Raw genomic sequence first — 16933 nt, 5'->3', positions numbered from 1 at the left:
TAGTATATATTATGTAATATTAGTTTATAAACAATAATATTCTAAAAATAATGAATTATTATAATAATTTTATTTTTTTAGCAAAAAAAATTAATTGTTTTAAAAAAATTTCCTTAATTAATTATATTACTTATCTTTTATTATATAATTATTAATATTTTATATTTCAGTAATAATTTATTTAATTAAGTTCATATTTAATTAATAAATAAAAATTAAAACTAGATGGACCTAATTAAAATTTTAGTGAAATTATAAGGACTTAATAAAAAGAAAAATAAATGCGAGGACCTAATTAAAAATAGATGAAAGTATAAGGACCTGATAAAAAGAAAAAAAACTATAAGGACCTAATTCAAAATTGGTTAAAACTATAAGGACTTCCAGATTAATTAACCCTTATATAAATATATACAAGACCTTTTTTTACTAAAAACATTTAAGACTAATAATTATAGAAATAATAAAACAGACTAACAGTACGGATACAAGTTTACATGGTGTGTAGGCGGGCTGACATTTTTCCAACTCCCATGTTGGCAGGACTCGCAAGCCTAGCCAATATTATCGGCTATAAGTGATTACATCAAGGTGAAAATAATTTGATTCTTCTTGAATGAGATTGAATAATTGAATTTGTGGATGAAAAAATTATTTTGAAAGAATTAATTTTATGCACAATGTGTAGTTGCAGATAGATATGTATGTATGTATATGTTGGAACCAAAATAAGTGTCAAATAACCTCAAATCCATCCCTATCAACACTGATGTCTCAAATTAACTCTTCCTTTCGATGCCTCCAATGAGCCGTCCAATGCAACTCTAATGGGGATCGTTAACATCAAAATCACGAGAATAAAATATTTATTTTTATGTAAATTGAGACAAAACTCTTTTTATATACTACTCTCTTTAGTTTATAATATAAAATGTTGATTAGAAAAAAATTGTAATCTAAAATATAAAATGTTGTCAGGATAATTAATGTGATATTTCTATTTTTGTCCCCACTGAATATAGGAGAGAGAGGAGGGAGATGAGAGATAATAAAAATATAACATTAAAGGTAACTTTATCATTTTTAAAGGTAAAATAGGAAAACTATTATTTTATGACAAATTTAATGACTTAACTTTCATTTTGATTTCTTAGTATGTGAGAAAATTAAAGTTAATTAACTTTTTATGTTATAAATTGGAGGGAATATCTTGTATTTCATAAATTATGGATAAAAAACTATTTATAAATCATTCTAAATAACGCCGAAGTGATTGATTCAATAATGGTTTTCATTACCGTTTGTTGGTTTAAAGAAGTTATGGTTTCATGGATGTTACGTGGCTAATAATAGAATAATTATGGAAGTTGTACTGTATTGAGTTAACTGACAGTAATTGAAGCTGTAAAATTATAAAATTATGATAATTGAGTGATTATTTTTTTAAAAATAATATATTGAGTGTTTGAACTTTGGAAATCACCTGAAAATGAGACTATCGTTATTTTTTCCAATCTTTTTACCAACGATTTTTTTAAAATACGCGTACTATTTTATTCACTTACAAAGTCAATACTGATACAATTCTGTCAAGCGCTACCGATGTACAAGACTGAAGTCAATATTTAAATATTTAAAATTATTAATATCGTGAAACAAAGTCTTATATTTTATTCTGAAAAACAAATCTTCAGAATAGTTTCCAAAAGCATAATTGAACTCTGGCTGGCATTGTTTTAAGAAAAAATGATGGAAACATACCTATTGAATTTTAAAAAGATAAATAAGTCAAGTTGACTACTTTTGTAATAGTTTTAACTATTTTTATAATAATTTTGATAAGTCAAAATCTATCAAAAATCATTTATTTATCATTTTGAAATTCATGAGGTATTTTTTTAATCATTCTTTCTTATTTTAATTCAATTTATATTATTATTTTAATAAAATATTAATAGTCCGGAGAACATGATCACGCCAGCCCTAATCCAATACCTTTTTTGCTTTGTTTTTGATATATAGCCCTAATCCAATAGTTGTTTTTGAATCCCCCTCTAATCCTGGGGTCCATCAGTGCATTCTTCCATTTTTGGGCCCAGGCCCGAGCCCAATTCGGAGGATCCCACGGACCCAAAGTCCTGATAACTGATAAGTCCCCGACCATTCGATCTCAAATTTACCATTTTGACCTTCACATTAGGTCCCTTCACTGACGACTGTCGTTCATAAGGAAAATGCAGCCACCTCCCGCTTTCTCTTCCTAACCGGCGCTGCCGTTACCTCGCTGCCTACCTCTCTCGGTTTCTCTCTGAGGCTACCATCGTACTATTCCTGCTCCTCTTCATTGGCCACCACCGCACTGCCGTCGCCAACGAGGCAACGACTTTCCTGACGGCTGCTACTGCTTCTAGTCCTTCAGCTCCGTGTTTCATCCGGTAGACTTCCGCTTCGGCTTTATTTTCCCTCCCTCACATTCCCTGTAATATATACTAATCGAAGACTCTTTTTTTTTTTGGCATTTAACTTGCTTAACGCAACAAAATCATGAGCATTCTTTAAGAAATAACACAGCACATAAATATCGTACATATTTTTTGAATGCTAATAATGTTTGTTGGATTCCTGCTCATTAGCCAGTGATTACAACGACACCTGAGAAAATCACTTTGGATTCTAGCTCAATGGAAAAATTTTCATGATATAATAGCAATATTTTAGATATATTGGTCATCCAAAGTTGAGAATTGCTTACTCTGTAGTTTAATTAGCACTTCTTAGAACCGATGATTTCAAGGTTCATGGCTTCACTTTCATGTTTGACATCAATTCCAATTTCAAGTTGAGACTAACAGAAACTTGGCTCGATTTCCATTTTGGTTTCCCTTATCTAGCACTGCCGTGATTTCTCGCATTTCTCCATTGATGTTGTCCATGTCTATTGATGTACAGTAGATAAATGATTTATCTATTAATTACTTTTTTCCAACATCTTTTAACAAGCTTCCGTGGTAACTAGTTTGGAATAAGCTGCACCATTGTTAAACTGAAATAAGAATCAATAATTCTATCTATTTCTTGCTACTGATTAAACCAGCAAGTTTCGCAGTGGACTGCTGAAATTCCTTGTTGCCAGGTTGCCTCACATTTATAATCTTTTTCATGGCTTTTATAACATTCTTATCGCAAACTCTTGTTTGTTTCTCTATGTGTCTATGCACATTGGTATTGACTCGAATTGTTTTTATATTCGTGTATAGAGTCTCCATTGATATTGTTGCAAAATGGGAAAGCTAGGGAAGAAGGCAAGGAAGTTCGCTAAAAAGAACTTACAATCTGTCCAAAGATTAAAGAGGAAGACAAATTCTATGTTCAAAAGGAAAGCGTCTAAAAGTAAGGATTGATTAACTTGAGGTGATGCACAGTTTTTGGGTTATATGATTTTTTTTTTTTTTTAATATATATTATAGTTTGACTTCTTACTGAACTTTTTTTTTTTTTTTTGTCTCAGTTATTCTCATGTCTCTCTTGTTAATTTCTTCTTTCATCACTAAACAAAAGTTATGATTCTATGTTATGACAATATCGGAATTCGGAAATCTTTAATTTGTATTTTTCCTAATGAATATCCTTCTTTACTGATTGAACTCCTTAATCTATTTTGAGTGCAAATTATTTGTACGGATTATTTGCTCATCTTAGCTCTGGGTTTTTTCCTCTTGGGACATTTTAAGACTTTTGTTCAGGGAGGGATTTTAAGATCATGTAGCTGTGTCTCTATGGTTGTCTGCTCCTGGTTTATTTGATGAAAGGGGGAGGAGCTCTCTTGTGCAGTGCTCTTTTAAGCTAATCATCTATTTCTCTTTTTGTGACCCCCGGGGGGGGTGTTTGGGGGGTTTCATTGTTTTGTTTATGTTGTTTTGGGAGGATTTGCTCTCCCTTTCTCAATAGTAGCTATTTCCTTCTATTAAAAGAAGGCTTCATGTAGCAATTTCAAAGTATTTTATTATAGTTTCAGGCATTTTCATGATGCGAAATTTTAGGTATGCTGAGGAAAAAATATATATAATTCATTTCTTTGTTTTCCTCTGATGAATCTATTAATACTCTAATTGTTTAGTAAGTTTTTGTCAAATTTGATTGAAACAGGAAATAATCAAGATATTGAGGAAGATCAGGAAAGGGGTTTGATAGAACAGTCAAATGGAAGGTAAAAAGGTTTCCTAACTGCATCAGTCTTATCACATATCTATGCTTAAATATGTTTCTATGCATATGCGTATATGTATCTGTCTATTTTTCCTTTCCTCTCTGTTTTGCCTCCCCTTTTTCCCTTATATATATATATATATATATATATTTAGCATAGTTAGCTTTTTCTTCGTGAATAATGTTCCAAGACCCTGAAAAAATTCTATAAATATTAATATTTGGAAGAAAAGCAGACATCAGTGTTGCTTTCCTTGCATCTCCTCCTTTTCCCAAGGAGTATTCGCTGTTATAGGTCTCTAACTTTCAGCTGTGTTCATGGAGTTTAGGGATGTATAGTTTTTTTCAGACTGTGAGCGTATAATTATTTTGAATGAGCAGTGTATGCATCATTAATTGCCTAAACATTCATATTAAATCTGGAAAGGTAGAAGCAAGGAATGGTCAAGCAAATAGGGTTCACTTAATTGGCAAGGAAGATGTTAAGAATGTTTGGGTATTGCTGTCTGAATTTTACTAAACTATTAGCTGATGGTTCACCAGTTGATTTGGACTAATTACTGGAGATTCATTTGTTCTCAGAAACACTGGAGGTGAGGAATATGTAGATGCTCCCCTTGATGCCATATTCAGTGAAGATGATAGTGGGATGATAGGAGATGATTCAGATAGTGATGGATTCCTTCCAGAGGTTTGGATTGTAATTATTCACCAAAACTCTTTTTAGTATCAGCTTGTTAAAATTGATGCACTCTGGGCGCATTTGTGACCAGGACTCAAGCTTTGCATTCGATACTGGAAATGAAAGTGAAAATGAAAATTTTACTGAGAGTAAGGAAATTCTTTGCTCCTGATTTGAACATAAGTATGATTTCCCAGTGCTTGCTTTTTATCTCATCAGATCTTGATTGAAGTTATTTTCAGGCAGCGCTGGTCGTAGTGCCTTATTTGTGCAGAACAGAGATATCAATGCAGAACTTTTGAAGAAGACGAAAATGTTGAACAAAGTGAAAGAAAAGGTAATCCATCCTATATCATAACCATGCAGGTGCTTCTTAATGTGTTCTTTATTGAATAGCGACTGTGCACATGTGTGCCAGCAGATAAAAAGAGGGTAAACTCCTACTGTAACAAAAGGATATTTTGAAATTAAGATAACTTTATTCTAATCAAAATAAAACGCCTAAGCTAATCATAAATGCATAGAAGCTGTTTTCAGGAATAACTAACAACGAATAATCCTTAACTAAAAGGAATCAAATAGAAGTTCTATTTAATTGAAACAGATGCTTGAAAGCATGTCCAACACTCTCCCTCAGGCTGGGCATTACCCACTTGGAGCTACTCTTCTAGCGTTCCCAATTGTTCACTCTGAAAGCATGTCCTATTTGAGCGAGAGTTTTTTCTTTTCTTTTCTTTTCTTTTTTTGGTTTTGTTCATTTTGTTGTCTTCTCTGTTGAAGCAAGTTGTGTATAAAATGAGCCTCCGTAGAAAGTCATTCAGTTTTCAGATGGGTGCTTCTTTTCCTGCTTCCCTCTTGCGACACTTCTGAGAAAATCTCTTTGATTTTCTTTTAAATTTTGTTTAATGCTGTATCTGAACACGTGCGGCATCTTGTTCTTTTCTTATAACTTTAAAAAATCGGCAAATTGCTATCTTAAAATTCTAGTTCTCGAGCAGTGATCAAGTTCTTTGTCATAGTTTGAAGAAAGATATCTTTAGTTTCTTTTCTTTTTCTCATTTTTTTGACCTGTGGATAGTCAAGTTTGTTGTACTTACTAGTAACTATTTTTTTTTTCATATTTAAAAAAGGAAAAGGAAAACATGAGTGATTAGCTTTACTTCCCTTTGTGCATAAAGTTTTCCTTCAGAAGGATAAACTTCAAGATAAAAAAGTCTAAATGTTCTAACATTATATTCGTTTTCTCCTTGTTAGACTCTGATAAAAGGAGAATTCAATTGTGTTTCCAGTTAATGTTTCTCATTCATCTTTCTGATTTAGCATTCTGCCTAAATTTTTCAGGATGCAAGATTTTCAAAATTTCTTGAAAGCCATTTTAAGAAAATGGAGCAGAGCAAAGATGAACAGACTGTGAGTTGTTGAATTCCATGTTTGTTTCTTTTGAATCTGGAGGGTTGCTGAGAAAATTGTCTAGGAATTTTTTGTGCTCTCTGGTGTCTTCTAGTTTCATTATCAGTATAGTAGTTGATTTTCTCCTGTTGAAAATTAATTTCTTTCCTTGCGTTGTTGCTATATGTGGTAAATGATATGATTATTAATGTCGCCAAAATTCTACCTTCTCTCTCAAAAAATAAAAATGAAAGTTGTCTGTTTTTAGGGGGAAGGTACTAGAATACTACTCCATTGTTAATTTATAGTCCTTGGAAGTGAGGATCGTTTTGAAGAAAGCAGCGTGGATAGAACTTGCCTTTTAAGCCAGCTTGTTTTTTTCTGTGTCATATCCTGTTAACCTCTGTTCCGCATCTTGGTAGGCTGTACTGAGTACTGGGTTTTAACTGAAATCAGCACTGGAATCTTTTTGTTTTAAGGAATGATTCAGTGTCTCTCATGTCGTGTGAATATACCATGGCTCTAACATGTCCTATAATATAAGTGAAATTGGGTCAATTGCTGCTGCATAAACATGAATTTTCATAAATAAGATATTTATTCATGTGGCTTCTAGGTGGCTGGCAAAATACTTGGTAGCTTGAACTCTCAGCCTGAATTGCCCTTGTGTTTACTGAAACCTGACTCTTTTAATCATTTGGCCAGAATTCTGATGAGGATGAGAGCAGTCATGATGGGATGCTTCCTATGAATGAAGACTTCATGCACTCATGTGTGGCCAAGCAATTGACAAGTGCTTCTGTTGACTCTTGGTGTAAATTGGTCAAAGAGCAGCAAAGTATACCTGCCCTTACTTGTCTCTTAAATGCTTATCGAGCAGCCTGTCACTATGGATCTGAAAATTCTAGTGTCTCTGGCTCTGTTTTATCCCATGGAATTCAGAAGAGTGAAATTTTCTGCAAGATATTGATGTTTATACTACGTGAGGCTGATAATACATTTAGGAAGTTATTGGGAATACCAAGTTCTAGTTTCAGAAAGGAAACTGTGTCGGAGATAAAGAATACAACCAAATGGAAATCTATAAAGCCGCTTATTAAGTCTTATTTGAGGAGCACCCTACTCCTCCTTAACCAGTTTACCGACTCTGAAATATTGGCCTTCTCAATTTCTCAACTCAGAGCTTCAATCATGTTTCTGGCTGCATATCCATCCTTACTTCGCAGGCTTGTCAAGGTATTTACTTAAAACATCTTGATACTGAAAATCCATCTAGTTTTGCTGATCATGATAGTTTAAGAGATAAATTCCTGATGTTCAATTTTGAAAGATTAATGCTAGTGACTAACACTTTCTAGCATAATTTTCTATGATTGTGCGTCGTAGCCAAGACATGAGAATTATGATTTATATGGAAATTACATTGTTACTTCTTAGCTTGTATGCCTGTGTAGCCTTCCTGGAATAATTTCAGCATATTTTGAACATTGCTCGGTATGTGATGAATTTTGAAAACCATAGTTTTTCTAAGATGAATCAAATCCTTGTCTATTAGTCTTTTCTTGCTGTGTCCTGGGTTTGCTTTCATCAGATGTGGAATGTTTTCCTTTGGAAGAAAGTGCCACCAATAAGTCTAATAAGTTTATGAGGATAGGTTCGTGTGTAAAACCTTTGTATAAATGCCATGTGCAGAAGTGCTTTTTCTTTAAGCTGAACTCTGCTGTGGTGCTGCCAAGCTGTTGTTAAGATAAAGATTACTCAGTCCTAGGTGTCAGTTTTTTACTAGGCGTAATTTCCATTCTAATCTTTTGAAAAGTTGGGAGTTGTAACTGGTTTATCGATTTGCAGTTACATCAATTGTACTTCTAAGATCTGCTCACCATTTATTCAAATTTATTGCAGATTGCTGTCCATCTGTGGGCAACAGGTGATGAGTCTCTGTCATCACACTCCTTTCTGATCATAAGAGACATAGCTTCAGTTTTCAGCTCTAATTATTTTGACTACTGCTTTGTTAAAACATACAAGGCTTACATTGGTCACTCTCAATCTGTTGAACCAACGTTGTTAAAACGCATACAGTTTTTGAGGAACTCCTTTGTGGAGCTATGTTCCTTAGATGTGCAGAAATCATCTAGTAAAGCAATGATATGCGTGCAACATGTTGCTAAGATATTGCAGAAGGCGCTGCAAACAAAAAGGGAGGTAAGCCTTCAAAATAATCCTCTTTATTGTCTTCTATTTATGTAATTATGTGCTCAGTTCTTCCCTCTTGACTATTAGTCAGCCTATGTAGGTAGCGATGGAATCATAATATTTCCATGTTGATTCTGATAGTCTACTTCTTATGGGCAGGAAGAGGTTAAGAAGATAAGCAGTTGGCAGTACATCAATTGCGTTGATCTCTGGGTTGCTTTTACATCGACAAACATACATAACTGTGATTTCCAACCGTTCCTGTATATGATTGTACAGATTATAAATGGATTGGCTCTCCTGTTTCCTGGGCCTAGATATTTACCATTGAGAATTCGATGCATTCAATGGCTTAATCATCTTTCCAGTTCTAGCGGGGTTTTCATCCCAGTTACATCACTGGTTCTGGATGTGTTGGAATACAAAATTAGTAAAGATGGTGGTAAACCTGGGAAAGTGTTTGAGCCTTTGTCTGCCATAAAGGTCAGGCATTAGAATGAAAGCCGTAACGTAGATGTCTGTGTTGCTAGCCTAGATTAGCTGGAATGTGATTGTCTCCTAATATCACCTGGCTTGTAAACCCAGAATTTATACTTAGACTCATGCATGTTACTGCTGTATTAAGCTTTAAATGATTTTTGCAGCTGCCGAAGCATTGGTTAAAATCACGGAAATTTCAAGAAGAGTGCTTCTTGTCTGCCATTGAGCTCCTTGCAGAACATTTTGCTCAATGGAGTTACGACATATCTTTTCCCGAGCTGGCAACCATTCCGCTTATTTACCTTAAAAAGTTCTATGAGCTAACTACTTTTGAGAACGTCAGACGTGTTCTGAAGCGATTTATTGATCAGGTACATGGCCTAATGAAACGTTTCTTTCTCTGTTCCCTAAGTACCTGCTATATGGAACTTCTACATGCAAATAAAACTCAGATGTTCAAAAGAATGTAGGAACTCCAAGACTAAAACCACCTAACTAAATTTGCTGAAATTCTCGTGCTAATCAACTTGATTATAGCCCCTGGGGTAAGCTCTCCAATGATAGCATGCGTTAACATAGTTTGTTTCACTCATAGTTCTGCGGTATCAATCATTTGAAACATGATGTTGCTCAAATAATTTTTTCTGTTCTGACTTGTTAATGTAGATGGTAGGCCATAATCAATGTGTTCCATTTGTTTGGTCCGCTTATTCTCATGTGCTTGGGTGGGGGTTGGGGCTGCAGGTGGAGTTGAACATTGGGTTTGTGCAGAGGAAGAGAGATGATGCGCCTTTCTCACCAAAGGATCAGCAATCTGCTGAGTCATTTCTTCAGGTTCTCTCTCTCTCTCTCTCTCTCTGTGTCCCTCTTTTTCCTGGGTGAATTTATGTTTTGGTGACTGATGTAACTTGGTCTAATTCTATGTCTAATTAAGCAGATTGAAAAACGAAGTGGCAACACTCCTTTTACACAATATTATAAGAGCATCCTGAACAAAGCCACTTCCAGAAAGTTGACTTCAAAACCAAAGGTGCCGTTTTACTTAATCACATCCTTCTCCAGCCAATTTATATCTGTTTTTGTCTTTCTATGCTATTTATTGTTTAGTGGTAAAATGCTAGGGTCAATACCGTATGATTGCCATTTCCAGCTGCTTGTGCATGACTAAAAGTTTATCATCCATCTGCTCTTTAGGTTCCTTATATTTAATGGAATTACGAGTCGTAAAATTCCCACTGTTGGGCAATGGATTTAACTTTCTAGTAACCAATATGTCAGGAAGGAGACACTGTTGGGGATAGTATGGGTTCAAACCCTATTTTAGTCCTCTTCAACCACATATGGATCGATTGTCAAAACTAAAATCGATTTTTAATAGGTTTTCATTCTCATTTGGTTCCAAAGTTCAAAATTATTCCGATTACAAAACATTACAAAACGTGTCGTTTTCTGAAGTTCATTAGCCAAGTTTTCGATTCACTTATGGAGGGATTATATTGAATGGATTCTGAAGCATGAGGAACCAAAATGAGATTGAAAATCCGTTAGAGACCAATTCAAGAATTGATGCGTTTGTGAATGACCAAGATTCAAGTCAAGATGATATGTTCTGCAATGTAATCCCCTTTTATTTTTAGCTCAGCCATGGTCCTTACTGCAGGGTCCCAGCAAACAAAGTGAAAAGAAAATGCGGCGTCAAAATGGCAAGCTGGATGTAACTATGACTGATGGGCCCCAGGAAATGGTACCCCTTTCGGTGGATGGAGTGAGGAATTGAAAGGGGAGAGGAAGAAAATTGTGTAAGATGAAGAATTATTGTAGCATTGATGTCACGATCAGAATCTGCTGACAGATGAAATGGATCTCGCTTATTTTTCTACTTCCTGGACCTACAATGGGTTTTAGCAGCTTACACTACAATGGAAAGGCAAAGAGCAAACGCAATTTTGTTTTCTAGAGGATCCGGTCAATATTTTGTAACATGGCTTCTAGGTTTACGGTCGAGCGTGTTCTAAAAATGTTAAAAGAAATACTCAACAAAACTTCAAAATGAAGTTGAAATTTTGATAGGGCAGATAGCTGTCAAGTAGTATGGGATGGTTAATATCATTGTATTCCAGGACACTTTTGCTTGCATTTGTGTATGTATTTCATACTGTCATGTCTTGTTGATGCGGAGTATGTACTAAATGAACATTGTTTGATTGGATATTTCGGAATTGTGATGACTCTGCTCGACTACAAAGAGTGTTTATATTCAAAATGATTTTTGGTAGCTGAAGAGGAACATAATAAAAAACACCAATAAATTTTGATTGATTATTTGTAAAATTGAAAACGTTCGCAAAAACTTGTATAATCTTGTTGGATGGATTTTATATTCTTTTAAATTATTTGTAAATACTACTGGCCTCTAAATGTAAGAGCTAGTTGATTAATTAAATAGATTAAGGAAATAAGTTTAAGTTAATTATTTGTAATAAATGGAAATTATCTTTTTTAAAATAATCTTTACTAAATTAAAACTATCATTATTAGAAAGGCTATTTTGGAAAAAAAAAAAAGCTACATAAATATGATGGATAAAGTGAATTGGGGTTTTATATTTACAATCAAAATAAATTTCAAACGGGGTCTTATATTAAGAATCAAAAGTAGTAGTTAAAAAGACAAAAATATAAGGGTTAATATAAACTTTGGCCTTTCAAATTTGCCTTTATTTTAGTTTTGGTTCCTCAAATTTCAAGCCATAGGTTTTAGTTCCTCAAATTTCTTTTCATTTAAAACATTAGTTTTTATAATCCAATAAAAATTTGGACCATTTTATCTTTTGAGGAACAAAACTTATGATTTGAAATTTGAGGAATTAAAGTCAAAATGGAGAAATTTAAGAAGCCAAAATTATATTAATCCAAAATATAAATATGATCGCTATTTCTCTGGCTCTCTCTCTCTCTCTAAAATTTTCAAATTTCCATAGACCCGATAATCGCTTTTGAAGGGCTAACTGGGCTTGGGCAAGCTCTATACACGAGCCAGCAGCCGCTTGTATTCACATCATCGACATGAAGCTCCTCACGACGTCGTTTGCCTGGTTACTACTAGTATTGCCGCACCCCAAACCCAACGATCTCAAGATCTTGCCAAACGACCAGTTCCTCCTTCCCTTGCTGCTCTTATGCACCATCTCCTTCCCGCCCGCCGACTCCGGAAGCGTCGTCGTCGCGGGAACATTCCTCCGTCTCTGCCTGTTCCTAATGTCGCTCAACTCCATCTCCGCCGGCGACCTTGTGGACGGCATTCTAAACATGAACAAAAACCACCTTCCCTTGGTCGCTGACCTCATCAACGAAATCCTCCCTCTGGAATAATTATCCTTCGAATCCTTTAATTGTCGCACCTTATGTAAGGCGGAATCGCGAGATATGGCTGGTTTCGGAGTGTGTTGGTTTAGGATCCATGGAAGAAGAACGCTACTATCATTGTCGTTCTGGTTAGTATAATAGCTCTGTGTTGCGTCTTGCGGAGAACCTTTGCTGATGATTCTCCCGCAGAAGATAATGTCTCTTTCCACCGTCGACGCGGTGAAATCTTCACTAATGAACTCGAAGAAGTCGCCATCGTCGTCTTCTTTGGAATACGAATAATCCGATTGAGCTGAATCGCCTGTAATCGGAAGGTCAGAGAGGGAGAGAGTCTCTTCTGCTTCAAACGGATCTTCTGCTTCTTTATCGAAGCGAAATCCTCTGTCTCCCATCATCTATAACGAAGGAGCAAACCAAAAGGTATGTATATGCATATATTTACGAATATAGGAAATCGATTCCAACAATCAGCTTATACTTGTGATTTTTCAAGTTTGACAAGAGAGCTATATAGTGTTCCAAAAATATATAAGGATATGTGAGCGGCGTTAGAGAGAGAGAGAGACGTTGAAGCAGGTGTGACGATATCTTCTAGATGAGGAGAATAAAGAATCGATCAATTAGCAGGTTTTAGTGTTTCAACTTTGAATGAACCACTACTGTTTACTCATCTAGAAGAGCAGGCGCGGAAAAGGTTAACGTTAGTGGGGCCAATTGTGAAGTATCATGTAGTGCCTGCACTTATTTAAAAAAAAAAAAAAACTTCTTCTAGATGAAGTAGCTAGAGAGCCACCCCCATTCTGATCACCTTCCCAGAATATGCTTTGCCCTTTTTTCCTGGATGTGTGTATTACTATTTAAAATGAATATTACAGTTCACATGGCTTTTAGGGGATTGCTACATTTTAATATGATTATACTACTTCCGGTCCTATTTATCAAAAATAGTTCACTAATTTGAGAAGATTAAGAAAAGAAGTTAAGTTAGTTATTTATAATAAATATGTGTTATTTTTTCTAAAATATCTTCGCTAATCAAGTGTATTGGCTAAAATTATTATTGTTCGAAGGACTATCTTGGAAAAAATGCATAAATATGAGAGACAAAGTGGATTGAGGTCTTATATTTAAAATTAAAATAAAAGTCAAATAAGATTTTATATTTAAGACCAGAGGTAGTATATTTATTGTTCTTATAGCCCCAAGTTCTTGTAGGTTTTAATCACAATAAATTTCATGATCTTTCGAAGTTAAGTAATTACCTATTAGTGGGGTGCTCATTTATAGTGCAATCTAGACCATCCAGAATCCAATATAGATAATTCGGATTTAAAATTCTTAATATGCAATTTTTCAATGACAACTTTATTTTAAACAAGTACTACTCCGGTCCTAATTATAAGACCCAGTTGACTTATTGAGGGGATTAAGGATAAGTTAAGTTAGTTTTTGTAATAAATAAGTGTTGTCATTCCTAAAATATCCTTGCTAATTAAGTATATTGGCTAGAACTATCATTATTAGAAGGATTATCTTGGAAAAAAAATGCATAAATATAGGAGAGAAAATGGATTGGGGTCTTATAATTAGGACCAAATAAAAAGTCAAATTCTTATAATAAGGAGGAGTATTAATTATGAGATTATTTTTATTTTAAATTTTGTAAGTATTTTTACAAAAAATTAATTAAAATATATAATAGTTTAAATTTAATCTGGACCATTCAAAATCAATTTGGATTATTCAAATTAAAATGAGTATGGAATGTGTTTCTCATAGTTATCGGCTTCCTCTACACAGTTCTCGGATTGTTTTCTTCTTCTCAAGCTTACTTTTGATCACCGCTGTTCTGAGATCTAATTAACTGAGAGTTTGATTGATAATTTTTTTGGCCTTTAAGTAATATTGAAAGGTTGCCAAAGTAACATACAATGATGTGGTAGAGTAGGGGTTATTTTTATTTAGTTAAGTTCTAATTAACTACTTTATATTTTGGGGGATGGGTCAAATGATTATAGTTTTCAAATACAGTTTTTTATCGACCTTTTTAGCTTAATCACGATTTGTATTTATATTATTACTCAACCGTGTGTCGTTGATTCTATTTTTTAAAACATTGGTGAAATCCTTGATAGAGACATTTAACTTGTTTTTGTTTTTGTCCTTGACATTTGATGCTTGGTGAGGCCGGCTAATATTCGGCATATTAGACTATCCTACTTTTTTCTTATGATGATACACTTTTAGATACAAATAACCAAAAATATGAACACATGAATATGTAGTTAATAATAAATAGATATAAATTTCACAAATTAACCAAAAAAATGTTATATAAAATATAATATGCTTCTCATTTTAGCTAACTTTGGGTACAAATTATTCATTGATCAAATATACCTTCCAAGTTTCTCTCTGCCTAATCTCTCTTCTTATGCCTGCATGGCAAAGACTTGGATTGTTTCTTCCACTTCTGGGGTTTTTGTTTAAGCTCAATTGCTACAGTAAATTTAGGATTAATATAACTTTTTATCTCTTGAAATTTTAAATTATAGAATTCGGCCCTTCAAATTTTTTTATTTAAAATATTAGTTCTTATAATTGAATAAAAACTTGTATCATTTTATTTATTAAGAAATCAAAACCTATGGTTTGAAACTCCAGATACTAAAATCAAAATTCGTACAAACATGAGGGACAAAAAATTATATAAATTCATAAGGTTAAAGTGCAATTTGCGGTAAACTCTCTCTCTCTCTCTCTCTCTCTCTCTATATATATATATATATATATATATATTGTATTTGGCCTTTTTCTGGTTGTCTTGTAGAGAATCCAGGGACAGTAGCGTAGCAGACTTCACTTCGGCCGAAACGACTAGTATTCATTTTACAAATTGACTGTTATTGAGCGTTACCTGATAATTTTCTGGATTTTTTTTCTTTATTGTTAGTGTAATCGGCGCGAATATTTGTTCTGTATGAACTTCTACTGAGACGATCCATTAACTCAATTATAAAATTTTAAAAACTCGTTGTTAAAATATTTTAATTCTGTATTTGAAAATATTTTTATTATTGAAGAAACGAAAGAAAAAGATAAAAATACCAGCAGCAATATCAAACTTCATATATGTGAACAGTCAAAAAAGCACGGTGCAAGAGAGACGGCGATAGCATAATGGAATCATATTCAAAGATCTACTTTTAGTTCATGTCGAATTACTGTTTGTTTTTGCCTGCTGGCTCCTCTGGTTTTGGAGGAATAAATCACTGCTTGATTTGGAATTTGATGAGAAGAAAGCCAATGTGGAGGCCTTCTGGAATAATGCGAGTGAGGTAAAAGGTGCAAGCTCCTAGTGGTAGTTTATGAAAAAACGAGGAAACAAAAACGAGTAATGGAAACAAAGCAAAAAGGACAGCACAATGAAACAAAAAGAATCCCAGCAAAACTTAACACTCGGAAACGAGAACTTCCCACATTTAGTCGCCTTGACTGCCAGGATCTTAAGTAAAAGAAGAAGGGGTTGTAATAAACTAATAATCAATCTTTGGAGCATTTTTTCCATCCAAGCTGCACAAACACAATAACTGCAGCTAAAATTTGATTTCTCGGAATCCATTCAAAGTCATAAAAGGTAGTTTTGCTAAAATTAACAAATTCCTCCATTAGGTTCAAACTATCTCACTCTCTGGGCAAGAAATTCTAAGAAAAATAGCTTGAAATCCTACAGAACAAAACCATACAGAGGAACACCTCAAAAGCACTTTTTAAAAATACTTTTTCGTAAATTGAGACAAACTCATCCATATATTTACCTCGTATACCGTAAAAGCACTTTTAAAACTATAATTTTGTTTATATCCAAACACCCTTTTAGTGTTTGTTTGCGATTATGATATATATCTTTAAACTCACATACTTATTTCATATTTCATAAATCATGTTGAAAAGATATTTTTAAAGGATTTTGCTAACAGTCCAAACAACTTCAAAAATAATGTCAAAACTTCATCCCAAACTATTAAACTGGACATAATTTCTTTCAATGGCTTCTACTTTTCAATTTAACATTAATATATAAATGGCGTACTCATTTTGTTTTAGACATTTTATGTTAGATAAAATTTAATTTAATTATATATAGTAGCAAGAACAATAGAACTACTATTAAATTTAATTCTGTATTAGATAAAATTGAATAGTAGTTCTGTTGTTCTTTTTGCATCAATCTTTGATGCAAAGCTTTGGAATAAGAGGCATGGCTTTGAAGATAAGTTATTGGTTAATTAGAAATCTAGAAGAACAAAAGCTTCTGGCTTTTTACTTTGGAGATGTCCAGTTAAAATGTGGTTGGTGGAGCCATTTTCTTGGGAACATATTCCATCTGGAAAATGTTGCTCAGCCTTGTAACTTAGCTACTATGAAAGAATTAAGGAGTTGTTTAATGGGTTTGTGACCTTTATGGTTGGGTTTTATATCCTTCAATGGTAATTTCTTTTCTTTTGTTTTTGTATTTTTTCTAGATAGATTTTTGACTAGCGATTTTTTTTTTTGGCTGTCTTGGTAGAAATCCATAACTCCTCCTTTTGGTATTGAAGGCTTGCTGTTCTAC

The 16933-nt window shown here is 33.7% G+C and overlaps 1 protein-coding gene across 1 annotated transcript; it reads left to right on the top strand.

The window, feature by feature from the left end:
• Window positions 1-2283: 2283 nt before the first annotated feature.
• Window positions 2284-10971, top strand: LOC114738190 (nucleolar complex protein 2 homolog). The gene is made up of 14 exons (XM_028926214.1): window positions 2284-2435; window positions 3258-3390; window positions 4147-4207; window positions 4789-4897; window positions 4980-5037; window positions 5131-5225; window positions 6230-6298; window positions 6983-7513; window positions 8180-8482; window positions 8633-8956; window positions 9118-9324; window positions 9698-9787; window positions 9891-9983; window positions 10614-10971. Exons 2-14 carry the CDS (start codon window positions 3282-3284, stop codon window positions 10728-10730), a joined length of 2166 nt encoding a protein of 721 aa, XP_028782047.1. The 5' UTR covers window positions 2284-2435; window positions 3258-3281; the 3' UTR covers window positions 10731-10971.
• The last annotated feature ends 5962 nt before the right edge of the window (window positions 10972-16933 follow it).

This window comes from Neltuma alba, unplaced genomic scaffold (genome assembly GCF_004799145.2).
Source record: "Neltuma alba isolate B1F8T4 unplaced genomic scaffold, ASM479914v2 tig00013556_pilon, whole genome shotgun sequence".
Lineage (NCBI taxonomy): Eukaryota > Viridiplantae > Streptophyta > Magnoliopsida > Fabales > Fabaceae > Neltuma > Neltuma alba.
The sequence above is the reverse complement of the archived record's forward strand: the minus strand, read 5'-3'. Positions and strand labels throughout refer to the sequence as shown.

What these genes read in the sequence shown, in the direction of transcription:
- LOC114738190 (XM_028926214.1), top strand. Translation starts at nt 3,282, where the DNA reads ATGGGAAAGCTAGGGAAGAAGGCAAGGAAGTTCGCTAAAAAGAACTTA. An exon ending in AAATGAAAATTTTACTGAGA is followed by an intron (nt 5,038 to 5,130) that starts GTAAGGAAATTC and finishes AGTTATTTTCAG; the next exon opens with GCAGCGCTGGTCGTAGTGCC. An exon ending in CGCTGCAAACAAAAAGGGAG is followed by an intron (nt 8,483 to 8,632) that starts GTAAGCCTTCAA and finishes TCTTATGGGCAG; the next exon opens with GAAGAGGTTAAGAAGATAAG.